This window comes from Cibotium barometz, chromosome 54 (assembly GCF_041138505.1).
Source record: "Cibotium barometz isolate CiBa-2024 chromosome 54, ASM4113850v1, whole genome shotgun sequence".
Taxonomy (NCBI): Eukaryota; Viridiplantae; Streptophyta; class Polypodiopsida; order Cyatheales; family Cibotiaceae; genus Cibotium; species Cibotium barometz.
In genome coordinates, this window is record NC_141099.1 from 29,928,148 (window position 1) to 29,943,387 (window position 15,240).

At 40.7% G+C, this 15,240-nt stretch overlaps 1 protein-coding gene across 2 annotated transcripts; it reads right to left on the reverse strand.

Moving 5' to 3' along the window:
- Positions 1-9,064: 9,064 nt before the first annotated feature.
- LOC147608025 (putative LRR receptor-like serine/threonine-protein kinase At2g16250) lies at positions 9,065-15,013 on the reverse strand. Of its 2 annotated transcripts, XM_086789590.1 has the most exons (5): positions 12,777-14,812; positions 11,725-12,682; positions 11,492-11,614; positions 10,066-10,088; positions 9,065-9,970 (listed from the first exon to the last, which is right to left on the reverse strand). In XM_086789590.1, the coding sequence occupies exons 1-5, from the start codon at positions 12,895-12,897 to the stop codon at positions 9,372-9,374; spliced, it is 1,824 nt and encodes a 607-aa protein (XP_086645716.1). In that variant the 5' UTR covers positions 12,898-14,812; the 3' UTR covers positions 9,065-9,371. The 2 variants fall into 2 exon arrangements, with proteins under 2 accessions (XP_086645716.1, XP_086645715.1); XM_086789589.1 differs by having other exon boundaries at positions 11,725-15,013.
- Between the last annotated feature and the right edge of the window lie 227 nt (positions 15,014-15,240).

The following is a 15,240-nucleotide window of genomic DNA, read 5'->3' on the forward strand; positions in this document are numbered from 1 at the left end:
CTTAATGGTTACCGCATTCAAGGAGCGATAATCCACACACATGCGCATGGATCCATCCTTTTTCTTCACCAAAAGAATGGGCGATGCCCATGGTGAAGCACTATGGCGAATGAAGCCCTTACTAAGGTAATCAGCAAGCTGACGTTCCACCTCAGCTGCTTCAGTCGCACTAAGCCTGTACGATGGCTTACTAATTGGTTTGGTGCCCGGAACGACATCAATGCAATGAGGCAAAGCTCGTTCGGGTGGCAAACCCTCTGGTAAATCATTAGGAAAAATATCTTTAAATTCTTGTAACAGTTGTTGCAAAGACAAAGCATTAACTGGTTGCTTAAGATTATTTAAAGAGATTTTAGAAGAAGGTAAAGAGAAAGAAGGCATCGCTGAGGAAGATTCATTTGAAGAAGAAACATCATGCACATCAAACCCACTAGTTTGAGACACACAATAACAAAAATAGACTTCTTCTATTTGATTACTATGCTCCAAAAAAGAGAGTTCGGCATTACATATGAGTGGTGTTGGGGGTACATCACATTCCCTAATAAGTAAAACATGCAAACGTAAACGTATTATGTTCATAACTCCTTTTGAGTGATGACCCTAACCCATACAACCACTCCCGTCCTAAGATGACATCCGCACGAGACATATTCATCACTTGGAAGTCAAGAACCATAGTGTGTTCTTGCACAAACACAGGCACTTGCCGTACTAGAGTATCCCACACATCGTGATTATCCCCCTGAATGGTGGACACCACATAACGATGAGAACTCTTTGTCTCCGGCAACTTTAATTTCTTAACTAATGCATAGTTCAAGAAATTGTGCGTGGCACCATCATCAATGAGAATACGTACTCGATGACCATAAATGGAGCCATGCATACGGACCAAATCATGTGGTCCAACTGTCTCTTGCCACATAGATGCAGTGAGATTACACTCATGCATCTCGGCAGTGTGCGAAACCTCTACCGTAGAATACTTAGGATCAGCATCCAAGGGAAGCGTTTGCACCATGTGTACAGCCTTCTCCTTGACCTTATCCTTATTCTTGCGAGGCAACTGTGGACAATTTTTCTTCTCATGATCACTACCTAAGCAATGATAACATAGTTTCTCCTTCTTGGCCCGTTCATAGTCTTGTGGAGACAACGGACCACTTGACCCTTTAGACTTCTTTGTGTTTTCAGTAGAATTGCTGGCAAGTTTACGCTTATTAGCATTAAATTGCGAGCCATTGAATTTGGCCGGTCTATCCATGCCCTTCTTATCCATGGTGTCATCAAAGATAAGGGCACTTTGGATAGCCGCTTCTAAAGTTTTAGGATACTGGGTTTTAACCTTTACCTGATATTCTTTATCAAGGCCTCTAACAAACCCACGAAACTTTTGAAAGTCATCCAAACCGTCTAGCTTGAGAATGACTTCACGGTATTTGGACACATACTGATTAAGTGTAAGACCTTCCATCTTGCACTTGTCCCAGGCTGTCCAACTCTGATCTTTCTCGTTTTGCGGTAAGAACTCCTTTTTAAAAGCTACCGCAAACTCCTCCCAAGTCTTAGGGCGAGTTTCAATAGGTAGACTCATCCACCACTTGTAGGCTTTACCTTCAAGTGTGAGACTCGTCTCAGTGACCATAACAAGCAGCGGGAGTGCGGCGTAAGCGATGCAAGTCCGTCCACTTGTGTTAAAATGTATGGACCGCATCCTTGTTACGATCGCGCTCCTCTCCCTTAAACACAGGCGGCTTCACGTTTTTCAACATAGCCCCTTCCTGCGTTGCAGAGGGTGTAATAGATTCTACTGTAGGATTTGGAACAAGAGGAGGCATAACTATTGGAATAGGCCCTCCACTTGCCGCTGATCCACTTGCAAAACGTGCCATAAATTCAGTAAAAAGCGTGCTCATGTTTGTGAGATTGATATTGACATTTGTTACGGCTGCGTCTTCCTCAAGCCGCCATAGCCTAGGCGTGGAGAAGAAGAGAGGGTGGAAGTCGGTTCACCTCCCAACCATATAATGACGAGTTAGGGTTTCTCGTTGGGTTTTATACCAAAACCCTGGCCTGTGTCCACACCTCCTAGCCCGACCGCCCATCTTACGTAAGAGCCGTGCTAACTTAGATGTGTACACACATCGACCAAACCCTAACGCCCATTAACCCCTGAACCCCGCTAGCACTAATTATACTCTCGAGACTCCGAAAGCTATTAACTTATGCTAGGGTTCGACTTCCGTAGGACCATAGTCCTGACAGGAGCAAAGAAAAATTCTCATAGCCTTAATATAATAAGAGGGTAAGGAGCATCCATGTCATACAAAATGAGACATCTAGAAGCAGTCACCCCTACCACCATATGCACACACTACGTTTCCCACAGAAGCTACATGACTTCTTTGAAAAATCCTTCTTCTTGTTAAAATATACAAGTGAATAGGGTGTGTGCGGGAACAAGCCCTTAACAAGAGGCTGTAAAAGAGAATCTGTAAATGTGAGAGAAGCTCTGAAAAGGTGAGAAGTATCTACTCGGAGAGAATAAAGGGTAGCATGAGGAGATTTAGGAGGTGTGGAGATATTCTGGGAAGAGGTGGAGAGAATCAAGCAAATGGAGTGAATCAAGGAGAAATCAGTGGGATTAGATGCTTGGATGTAACCTATAAATTGAGGCATTGGCCTAATGAGAATTTGTTGGTTTTTAATTATCCATGCCTACATTAAGCTATCAGTTAATTGCTCACTAATTACATCTTAATTATCATCTAATCTCTTTTCTAATGATATTGATTCTAGCATTTGATCCACCATAGCTCATCACATTGCTGCAAATTTAACATGGTATCAGAGCCGAGCCTAGAATCCATCAAATTTATGAGCCCATTATCTTGCTAATCACCTAGCTAATTAGGATTAGTAGATAATTAAGTTTTTTTACCTCTTTTTCAATTAGCCTCTGTACCCCCAGCTGGTGGAGGAGTTCTCTCTCCCTTTCATACATAAAATTGGCCCAAACCACTTTAGCCATACATAGCCACAAGCCTTGTGGTTTAGCCCATCAAGACAAACCAACAAACCGTCGGCCCGCAAGCAGCAGAAAATTGTGTTTTTTTCAGCGCCTATTTTTCTAAAGAAAATTGAGATCGTGTCTACACCAGGTACAATGGCTCTAATTCCTCTTGGCCCTAGGGGTTTTCAAGGGTGCTCTACAAGTTGGTGAAGACAGTTTTTTATTTGATCAAGTCTACACTGAGATCCCAGCTCTTCATCAAATCTACATATGACTTTGGTAAAACAGAGATTAAGCATTCAATTTTTGGTCAAATCTTGTGTTTCTTGGCTTAATCCTTTACTAGACTAATTTCAATTGACGGCCTTGAAAGGACTTGAGCTCATTTGAACTCTAAGGCCTCAGATCTGGACTCCCCGCATACTCTGTTTTTTGCACACAAAATAGAGGATTAATTTTCTAATTAGTGATTAATCAACATTAATCATTGTTTTTGGTACAATTGAGGATTCAGATTTACCATTGGGTATCTGATACAGATCCCTATAACTTCATATTGCAATTTAGAGATGGTTTGATACTCCAACCATTCCGTACAGATTTGTTACCCTTGGTTTAATGTAATTTCTGGTGAATTTATGCTGATAAATCTGTTGTAATCATCACCTAAACACCAGATTAAGTTGTAAAAGGGTAGACTCTGCCCTTGAATCTTGAAATTGGATCAAGAGGTAAGAACCCCTTCACATCATTCATGATTACGGCATAAGAGATAGCCAGATTTAATGGGAAGCAGTTTTACACATGGCAGACAAAAACCATGTATCTGCTCATGAGGAAAAATCTATGGGGGCTAGTTGAGGGAAGAGATGAATGCCCAGAGGTGAGAGGGAAAAATGAGTGGAAGAGCAGGAATGAGAAAGCATTAGGACTTATCGCACTCAGTTTAAATGATGAAATCATTCATGACATTGCCATAATGATATGCAAAGGTGTGGCCCAATGATACTACATGCTACAATGATACTACATGCTACAAGATATTCCTCATACATAGTACATACTACCTCTGTGTAGAGGATTGACACTACTTGGGAGCTTATTAGTTTCTGGTGAATCTAATCCTCCATTCTTGACATTTGTTGGTAGAGATCTCCATCAACAAGCCCGCAACCTCAAATCCAGGCTAGTGCCCGCAACCTCAAATCCAGGATTGACACTACTTGGGAGCTTATTAGTTTCTGGTGAATCTAATCCTCCATTCTTGACATTTGTTGGTAGAGATCTCCATCAACAAGCCCGCAACCTCAAATCCAGGCTAGTGTAAGACAAGTGCCATTAGAAACTGTATAGCCCAGCCCCATGGGGCCAAAAATCCCAAACCCTAAAGTAAAGGGTTTTGTGTAAACACTCCCTTATGCTCCACTACCACGTGAATATGCAAAGACATGCTTATGATGGCATTTGAAATGTAGAGGGAAGGATTGATGATCCCACTAAATTTTGTTCAATCAGACTTTACACTTGAAGATAAAGCACACCCATGGTTTAGGTCTCTAAATAGGGTAGCAACAAACTTTGGTATTAGAGATATGTGCATCGCAATATGCAAAGATTCAAAAAGGTGAGCTCTTGGCTTAGATGACTTAACCAAGGTAGCAGTCAATTTTTTTAGCATGGGAGATATGGGCACCTCGGTATGTAGAGATGTAGAAAGATAAGCTATTTGCACCAATTTTTAACAATCTAGATATATACGAAGCTTGCATGATGGGTAAGAAATATTGAAAATTATTTCCACCATAAGAGGCCAATTTCAAGGCCAAGGCTCCTCTTCGCTCTCGTACATGATGATCTCTATGAAAAGATAAGCAAAGAATGAGTTTTGAAAGATTGATAAATAGTAAAGAAGGAACTAAAAATTTTCTCAACAAGGAATTGAGGGGACACATGAAGGAAAGATTGACAAAGTAAAGAAGGAACTTTTTTTGTTTAGAAATGTGATAGGAGTTGACGGGACATATGAATTTGAAAAAAGGGCAGAACACCCATGAGCAACCTTTAAATGTACCTAATTCCAAGATAGACAACTCTCATATTTAGGTTTTTGATCATGGGATCCCAAAATAATGAGTTGAGAGAAGTAGGCTTGACACCAATATGCAAAAATGTAATAACTATCATAAGTAGGCACAATACCCTTAGATATCGATAAACGAGATCTGATGAGAGCACACTCATGCTGGTTGTTGCTATTTAATCACAAAGGTCGTTGATTCTAGTGAGAAACACCTCCACCCCTTCGCCTTCATTCATCTTCTATTTTACTGAAGCCAACTTTTGAGATTTTTTGAATTCTTGGTCTCATGTTGGCTCTGTAACAAATCCCATGCTGCTACACAGATGTGGAGACATGTTAAACCATGGTCAATATGGAGCAGAGAGCATCTCCATCCCTTTGTCTCCAAGCTTGGATATACGCTTATCATCTGCATCCCTTGTTTGGAGTGGAGGTGACCATCAATACCAATGAGGTTGTCCCAAAGCTCATAGAGGGGAAGAAGGGCCTTAATTCTTGAACTTCCACAAAGGATAATTGGTGCCATTAAGCTTTCTATCAGCACTAAACGGTGGCGGTCAAGTCTTGTTGAAGATGCTATTTCTCTTAATGGACTGTCAGATATAGCAATTAAAAAACTAGTTTTGTACCCAACCGGAGGTCTGATGTAAGAGGATATACTTTTTGTATGGTAACAATCACAAGAAGTAGGATCTTTCACATTACAAAACTTAAAAAATCAAGTTGCACAATAACAAAGATGATAGAGAAGAATATTATATTACTGAAGTAATGATATAATAGATAGCAAAGCATCTCCTATGATGGGAGCTTCGAGGGCTGATGTGGAACTACTAAGATGGACATTGTATGCAAGTAGAAGCTAGGGAGTAAACTCATAGGATGATTGTTGAACTATGTGAAGAAGAGGGCATTGTATCTTTATAAGCCTATATACATGATTGAGTAGGTCCACAGTCATAGCCAATGCCGTCGGCCATCGTAGTGTAGACTCAACCCATAAAGATGAACTCGAAACTCATGCTAAAAACCTTGTAGCATAACCCAATCGTTTGTTGTAAATTTCAGCACCAAAAATAGTCTACAATCTAGTAGGCTATCCTCACACTCACACGGGCCTTTAGGAAGGACGCTCTGATACCAAGTTTAAATTATAAGATGAGGGGAAACTACAGCTCACAAGCTCTTGGACACACACATGAATTAAACTCATGAACCAAACAATGGAGTAAGGAGGGAGAGAGAGAATAGACACGTGTAGCACCCAAAAAAACTAGATAACTCTTACCCAAGTAGTGAGCTCCCTCACATCATACAATAATAGATATCACACCTATATACAAAGATTAGGCTCATACATGTGAGCCATGTTTCACAATGCTAGACATTCCTCTCTCCCTTAGGCTATAAAAAATCAAATCCACCACACTTTTTATACTTGGATTTCCTATATTTCAACATAAATGTGCACTAGGCATTGTGAATCTTGTATCTAGTATCTTACATATGTTGCACAACCTTGTTGTACATTATTGTATATATATTTCTAATTATGTGTGAGCTACACTCTTCATAATATGTAAGTTATACATCCTTGTACTTGCATTTATTATTTACGAGATTATCTTCTTCATTTAATTTGCAAGTGGGGGTGATGATGGGCAATCTAACTATCCACTCCAATGATTCATTTTACATTTTATTATTTATGAGATTATCTTCTTCATTTAATTTGCAAGTGGGGGTGATGATGGGCAATCTAACTATCCACTCCAATGATTCATTTTACATTTTAACTAGAACAAAGTCTTGGAGAGCTATTATAGGAGTAGTGCTTACTCTACAAGAGCTTTCTCACATCTAGCTTACTACGAGCTTTCTCACTTGTATAGGAGCAGTGCTTACTCTGTGAGAGATTTCTTACATCTATTAGAAAAAATTTGGCGAACCATTAAGTGTGGCAACAAGCATATCTTGAACATGTCAAATAAATATGGAAAAAAAGAAGAAAGCACAACTAGTTCAAAGACAAAAAGAGAGAGAAATCATAGCAATAAAAAAATTGAAAAAGAAAATAACAATATATGCAAAAATCTACTACAAAGAGAAAAAGAGATACAAAGACGATCCCATTGATAGATATAGAGAAGTCATAACAATAACAAAGCTGAAAATGAAAATAACAATAAATGCAAAATTCTCATAATTGATTGATTTTACAATTCATAGTAGACCAAGCATGTAACAATAATCATGAGATTCAACATGTCCAAACTAGTAATGAGTTTTCTATGCTACAATACCTTTTAAACTCTCAATCAACTACAACATCTCATTTTCTATAACTCTCAATCAACTACAACATCTCATTTTTTATCATGTTATGCTATTCATTTGACAATTACTTTGATGTACAGTAATATAGATGAAACAACAATGCACTTTGCTCTACATCACCCACTAATCATCACAAGCAAACCACATTAACAATACAAAAGTTAGATTAACTTTCAATGCAATCCCAAGCAAACCATCATTAACAATACACAAATTAGATTAACAACACAAACAAATGAATTTGATTGATAAACCATAATTACACTACATATTTTGGTGGTATTCTCTATGAAGATCTCTTCCAAAAATTTCCCATAATAGAAAGAGGGATTTTCAAAGAAACCTTATGATAATGCATTGCAAGAAGTATCATTTTGCTATTGGCACAGGAATGTATGATGCTATCAACTGATAGTGCCAATGAAATAAAGTGATCAAGCAATTATTGACGCATTTAATAATCTATGAGAAGAGAAGCAAACAGATTTGAATCAACATTGCATGAGCTAACTAAGAACAAGGTTGTCTTTCAATCGACAATTGATGAGAAAGTGGCTTTCTTTTGCCTCAAGTATGCCATTATGAGTGGACCTATGTTAGTCATTCCAAACTTGTAGAAATCTGAGTGAACATGGTTTTTATTGTTGAAATATTTCAAGAAGGGCAAGACAAACAATATTTTTCAACCAAGAAAAGTAAACGTAGTGCTCAAAAGTAACTAGGATTTACCTCTAAAATTCAAAAAAATGCAAGGTTTATATAACTTAAATGTATGAATTTTGCAATCCAAAATATGAATCAAGGTTTTTTAATTTTATCCAAGAAAAATACACAAATCTTGAAGACTAGCAATGTCTACAATAGCGCTAATCACAATCAACAAATTTCTCAAAACTTACTAAACAACACATTGCAATTCACTAGTCAAGACAAACTACTCATAACAAACATGACTTACTAAACAACACATTTCAACTTTTTAGTTAAGACAAACTACTCATAACAACCATTGACTTTAACACAGTATGAATTAGAGAAGGAATCTTTGAGCTTCTTTTCAAAATGAGGACATTCTTGAATTCTACCCTGGAGAGGATGCAATGCCCCTAATTTACAAAAATTATTAAACTTAATTGGGGTTTTGCATAAAAGACAATGTTGAAAATAAACTTAGTGTGGCTATTTTTAAAAAACCATCTTTTTTTTAAATTAGAAAATTTATTAAACTTAATTGGTTTTGCATAAAAGAAAATTGATGAAAAGGGTTTTTTCCAAAACAAAAAAAAAACAAAAAAAGAGCTTAATTTGGCCATTTTAAAAAAACATCTATTTGTATTAAGGTCCTAAGGTTTAATACAAAGATCCCTTGGTTGATTTTATTCAAGGTGCTTTCGATTTGAATTTTTAGCGGCATGCCATCGACCCAAGAATAGGGTTGATTTAAGGTAGAACTCATGGGTGTGTGATCAAGGGTAAATTGTTGCGATTCATGCTTATTTTGTGTTTAGAAACCTCCATTGATCTTAATTATGTTGCTTAATCAACCATGGTGTCAATTAAACTATGGCTTTGCAAAGTTTAAGTGAACAAACATTGGATCCGTACATGGGAGTGCAGCTAATTCAACACACCCAGATGCACATCTTGATGGCAAGTGCCCATCAACATTATATAGATTTTCACTTGTTTGATTAAATTGTTTTGAACTGCTAAGGTTCTCATTGCCTGCATTGCAAGAAAAGATGTTTATGCCAAGGCACAGACACAGTGATTATGAGTGTGTGATACATATCTTACACACACACAGACAAAATCAAAAAGGTTAATACCCCCATTACAGTGCATGTTTGAGACCCAACCACCACCATAACAGAGGTGAAACAAACTGAGGCATTCAATTTTTTATGAGAATTTCACAAGTTTGCATTGCATGATGCATCATTGGTCCACAACCATAGAATGATCTGCTGGTTCAGGGAATATCTCACTTGACCCATGCCTCCTCCTTGACACTTCACTCTGTGCACTACCTTGCGAACCCGCGTTATCTGGATGCTTTCTTGAGGAGCTCTTATTCAGATGCTCCTCTCGCAATGACCCTGGCAGGATCACCGCCTCAGAAAGATTATGGTGCCAACTGCCAAAAACTGCATTGTTCCATGAGCCATGTGAAGAATTTCTAGACCGCAAGGAGCCATTTAGCACATCATCCCTCACAACCTTAAGAGGATTCTCAAGAGCCTTCAAGACATGTCTCATCAATGGCCTCTTTGAGGGCTTTGGATTGAGGCATGACTTGGCTACAATGGCCATGGCCCATACCTCCTCCACTAAATCCTCATCCAATATAAGAGAGGGGTCTATTACCTTGCCTATGGACTCTTTATCATATATGTTGATCAATGGTAATGCCCAATCTAGCCATGAATCTCCAGAGGTCTCACCACTTGTAGCCGCGTCTGCTTTACCTGTTATGAGTTGCAATAGCACCTTGCCAAAACAGTAGACATCATACGAACATGCCGGAACAGGAGCACCTGCATGCACACTCCTGATCAGTATAGTGTGTCCGTTGACGTGTTTGTATGCCTCAAAATGCTTTTAAACTTCATTTGATTGACTGTCTCCTTACCTGGATCTGCTTGGTCATAACTCCTGCCAAGGCATACATAGAAGATAAAGCAAATAGTTAAGTGTTCCTTTCAGCTCCTCAATTTCCAAAAAAAGTCAACAGAAATTACTTGATTTTCTCTAACCAGCGACTTTATCATTTATTTTCAAACAAAAAGCTACTACCTACCTAGGTAAGAAGGAGCTGGTAAGGAGAAAGCACTTACTAGCCCCTTCATAGAAATCATAGCAACAATCCAATCTTTGAAACTGCTAGCTGTTGAGTAAAGATTGGCTAATACTGTGTGCTAAACTTGGTTTTCAATTGCATTCAAACTGTGAGCGGCAGAAACCTACATGCACGGATCATCCAGCAGTAGAGAGGCCTTGGAATTGCAATACCAATTACCTTTCCAATCTACTGGACCAGACATCAACTGCAACTTGCTTTCTCAATGGATTTTCCTATAAGCCCATAGCGAGGTCCAGGAGGAAAATACTCGAAGTATGTCAAAGAGGCACACTGACTATAGCATGACAACATCTCCTACATCTCGTGGGAAACCTTGACAGGCTAAAGCCTTCTGGATGATCACCGCTCTGTAGGCATTTGGTGTCTCTATGGGGGGTCACCGGGGTGGGCGTCGCAATGTGCCTAAGTTCTAGCTCCCTTTATGTCTCCAGGAGAGACCAGTTCAGGCAGACTAATACCCAGCTCCCAGTTTCCACAATGGACAGGTATCAAAGCAGAGATCCATGGCAAAGGAAACTAGCTTCCGCAGGTCAAATGGTTGGAAAGGGGAAGAAGAAAATGTGCTTAATTATAGCTTACTGTAGTTGCAAATACAGGTCAGATGGCATATGTACATGGGCACTTGACCATGGCCAGGCAGGGAGGGGCCCTCATACTGTTTACATATCACTGCCCATCTTACACCCTGATGCAGCTTCATCCTCCCTCCATCTACAGCCTTTTGCACTTCCTTCTGAGCTCCTGGCTTCAAGGGATGGGAGTGTGCAACCAAGACATCAGTGCATATTTTACTCCTTATTTGTCTTTATATTGCAATGGTGTGCATGAAGTTGTTATTGACCATCATTTTTACAGCCTGTAACCTCAAGAGGTAAGGTCTTAAAGCCCCCATTTACAGTGTGTGTATTTGTACATACCTCGTGATGATAATACAAGGTATGTGCCTCACATGAGGTGTAATACAGCACTTAATTATTGATTTAGCTATTTCTCAATAGTTGTTTTTGAAGAGATTACTGGCCGTTGCTTTATTCCTAAAACAAGCATGGACTATATCCAGCTGCCTTGATATTTACACCTCCACAGCCAGCTCTATCATGTCAACTAACAAGATTGATGGCATTCTACCTTGATCCAATAATGACACCATACAAGGAAAGCAGGAGAACGAAGAGGAAAGCAGGAGCTTACTGACATGCGAAACAGACATGCCATCACTCCATGATGAGTCTCTCCTTCGCCCGTGGAAGCTCCACTCAAGCTTCCCAACCTCACCTCAAATCGACCATCAAGAAGTATGCTACTTGCTTGAACATCCCTGCATGATTACAAAGCCAAAAGAGCACACAAAGATCATTCTTTGATATCCACATAACCTACAGCTAGCACCTTTCCCCAAAATGTGCTCAAAAAATTTGTTCAGAATACCTGTGGACAATAGGGGGAGAGCATTCATGATGTAGGTAAAACAATCCCTCAGCAGCACCTATGGCAATCTTCAGCCGGGTTATCCAATCCAAAGACTGTAAAGAGTCTTCATGGGAGATTGCAGCACTAGCTTTTCTCTGCAAAACATGAGCCAGGTCTCTGTTCGCCATGTACTTGTACACCAGGAACTTCTGCTCCTCCAGTTCCAAGCAATAGCCTAGGAGAGGAACTAACCTTGTGTGAGAAGCTTTCTCAAATAGGTTCAGCTCTTTGAGAAGAGTGCCCTTTCTGGAACCGCTCATTACTATTCTCTTCACTACAACAGACACTCCGTCAAGGAGTCCTCTATAAAGCTCCCCTGAGTGCCCATCTTTGATTAGGTTTGAAGAATTGAAGTTTCCTGTTGCCTCCTCCAATTGTGTTAAGGAAAACTTCTCTCCAAGACATAGTGATGTCATGGCAGTGATCGTATGCAAGTCAAGTTTCCCTGAAGCCACACTGTGTCTCCCACCTGTATCAAGCTTCCTCTCTTGCTTACTTACAAGGTATACGATAACGATGATGATGAGCACCATACCAAGTCCTCCAAAGACTCCAGCTAGCAAGGCATCCAAGGATTTTCTCTTGCTAGCACCATCTTCTGAGACTTCTTGTTGCTGATTAATGGAAGAAATAGTGGCAGTGGTCCCCTGAAAAACAAGCCCTCTCTTGGAGTAGAATTCCATGCACAAATTCATAGGACGTTGGTTCATGGCTCCTGAGAAACAATTTGCCTGTAGCATCACATTGTTGATAGGAGGGCTGGACACATTGCCACTTAGGAAATTGTATGAGACATCGGATACCCCTGCAGCAAGGAGCCTTTTGATCCCAACTGGGAGAGGGCCATAGAAGTTGTTGTGAGAAAGGCCGATTGTTCTGATCTCAGATAGAGTTGATATCCCCTCTGGCAAGATGCCTGTCAAGTGGTTAAAAGAAAGATTCAGATTTGATAACCTCTGAAAAAAGCCTATTGAAGGTGGAAGCTTTCCTGTAAGTGAGTTTTGTTGTACCATAAGTACTTGAAGACCTCTGCAGAGGGTCAATTCTGCTGGTATAGGACCAGAAAATGAGTTGTGAGACATGATCATAGTGTTCAGAGATGATAAGTTCCCCAACTCGGGCGGGATCCATCCAGAAAGAGCATTGAAGCTCAAGTCCAATGTGGTTAGACTGGACAGATATCCCAACTGAGGAGGTATAGAGCCGTTGAATCGATTGTTGGCCAAATCCAATACCTGCAAAGACTTCAGGCTCCCTAAACTGGCCACTATCTGTCCCATCAAATTGTTAGAATTCAAATTTAATATTCTCAGACTTTGAAGTTGAACCACATTGGCAGGAAATTCTCCTGTTAATGCATTAAAAGACATGTCCAAATCTGTGAGATTGCTGAGCTCAACCAGACTGACAGGAATGCTTCCAGTGAGATTGTTATGGGCAAGAATGAGGACCTGGAGGTAGGATAACATGCTGATTGAAGATAAAATAGAGCCTTGAAGCAACGAAGAGGTGAAGTCTAAAAGCTCTAGTTTGCTGAGACGGCCAAGCCAATGAGGCAAGGAGCCAGGAAGAGGGAACCTAGATGCATTGATGCTGCGTAAGGAGGGCAAATTTTGCAGGGCATTCAATGCAAGGGATGGATGGAGGGCTCTTTTCACTGTTCTCCTAAGGCCTGATAGATGGATGGAGGTGACATGGCCATTCTGGCACAGAATACCTGTCCATGACGTGCAAGGGTTGGCATCGCGGGGCCAATAGTAGCTGCGGATGCCTAGGTCGGACCGGAGCTCAAGTAGGGCCACTTCTTCTGAGTGGTTGAGAGGAATTCCTTGGGCTCTAATTGACATTGATGATGCCGATGAGTTGAAGGAAAGGATTGCCATTGCCACGGCCAGACTCCACAGCAGTGAAGAAATGTTCATCTTCAAAGATGTGGCTTAGCTACGGCTTGCCTGCAAAGTAATTTAGAAGGACTGTCTGCATGTGGATTGGCGCTGACCATGGAGATGAAAATGTGGACATACCCACATCATGGTGATGGCAAATATGTGCATGCCATACACATTACTTGGTCGTATATCTGGTTTTCTAAGTAGCCTGGTCGCACAAGTGGTTTCTAGCTTGCTTGTGCATTAGGGCATCTACCTTGCAAGCCTTCAACTGCTTCACCTTTACACTACCTGAGTGAGGGTCTGCTTGCAAGAGGCAGAGGAGTAGCTTCTAGCTACATTGATGGAGATGGTGAGCTGAAGACCAGATGGTATAGCAAGCCTTTTGTACTCTACACCTTCAGAGTTCTAGCTTTAGGGTTTCTGCTTTCGAAACCTCTCTCCTGTGTTAGCGGCCTCTTCTTACCCGTCACAAATGTGTTCCCAAATTGTTGCCTGCCAGCTCTTGGAGGGAGATTGCCTTCGGCAAACGATGCGGGTTTCCAGGTGTAGGGTTTCCAAAAAGCAGCCATGGATTCTCATCTTCATTGTTATATCTGCCAAGTTAGGGTTCCCTCTGTGCTGCTTCATGGAAGAAGATGCCTTCTAGCATGTTGGGTTCTCCCCCAATTTAGCTCACGAAGTGCAGTCCATATTCCGAGTGGGATTTTCTACTACACAAAACCAGTGAGCTATAGGCGAGTCCAGACTCCAAATCTTACAAAGCACTGCGGCCTTCGAAGGGTTTTTCTACTACACAAAGCCAGTGAGATACAGGCGAATCCACATCTTACAAAGTAGGTGAAATTCTCTGCACCTGCTGTTTGTTGAGCTTCTTTGAAAGTGCACTGCTTGACAGAAGCCACGTCTCTCTCTCTCTCTCTCTCTCTCTCTCTCTCTCTCAGAGTCTCTGTCTTCTCTCTTCAACGGTTTCAGCCGCTCCGCTCATCATCAAAGACGCCAGCATCCCCGTGCCTTCCCATGCAAACACGCACCAACACTGCCAGTCCCGTGAAGCTCACAAATGCTTCACTCTCTGCAACTCCATAGCCTATCTAGTAGTGGGCGCTGGCGCTGCAATTTCAGCTCCAAACTCCAAGTTTCTGTTGTTTAGCTTTGGTGTTGATTGCCTTCCAGTCTACAGGATTTCTGTGGTCCTCGCGTGGCGTGTCCTAACGCCTGCGGCTCTCCACAGAGTCCTTCAAGGCTGCCTGTTGAGAGAGCTTTCCTGTGCGGAAGCGGTCTTCAAGAGTGACAACTGACAAGGAAACCTGCACATCGGCATTCATTGCCCCAGGGGAAATGTGCCGTTTGCAGTCAAATCGGACATGCATGGAGGCTTGTTCCAAAAATGGGTCATTTTAAATTTACACCCGTATCCAAAAAGATGAGATGTAAAAACCCAATTGTGTACTTTTGGACATAAACCTTTTTTCTAACCATTGAGGAAAAGGATGACCAAGTCTAACCAGTTTTTATTTAAAAAACTGTATAGATTATAACTAAAATTTCAAAATTTTGAATCTTTAAATTCAAGGTTAGGTAA

Excerpts from the sequence above, each read along its gene's own strand:
- LOC147608025 (XM_086789589.1), bottom strand. The coding sequence starts at position 13,688 with ATGAACATTTCTTCACTGCTGTGGAGTCTGGCCGTGGCAATGGCAATC. Across the intron at positions 11,615-11,724 it reads TCTCCCCCTATTGTCCACAG|GGATGTTCAAGCAAGTAGCA; the intron begins GTATTCTGAACA and ends GTAATCATGCAG. Across the intron at positions 10,089-11,491 it reads ATGGCATGTCTGTTTCGCAT|GAGTTATGACCAAGCAGATC; the intron begins GTCAGTAAGCTC and ends ATGCCTTGGCAG.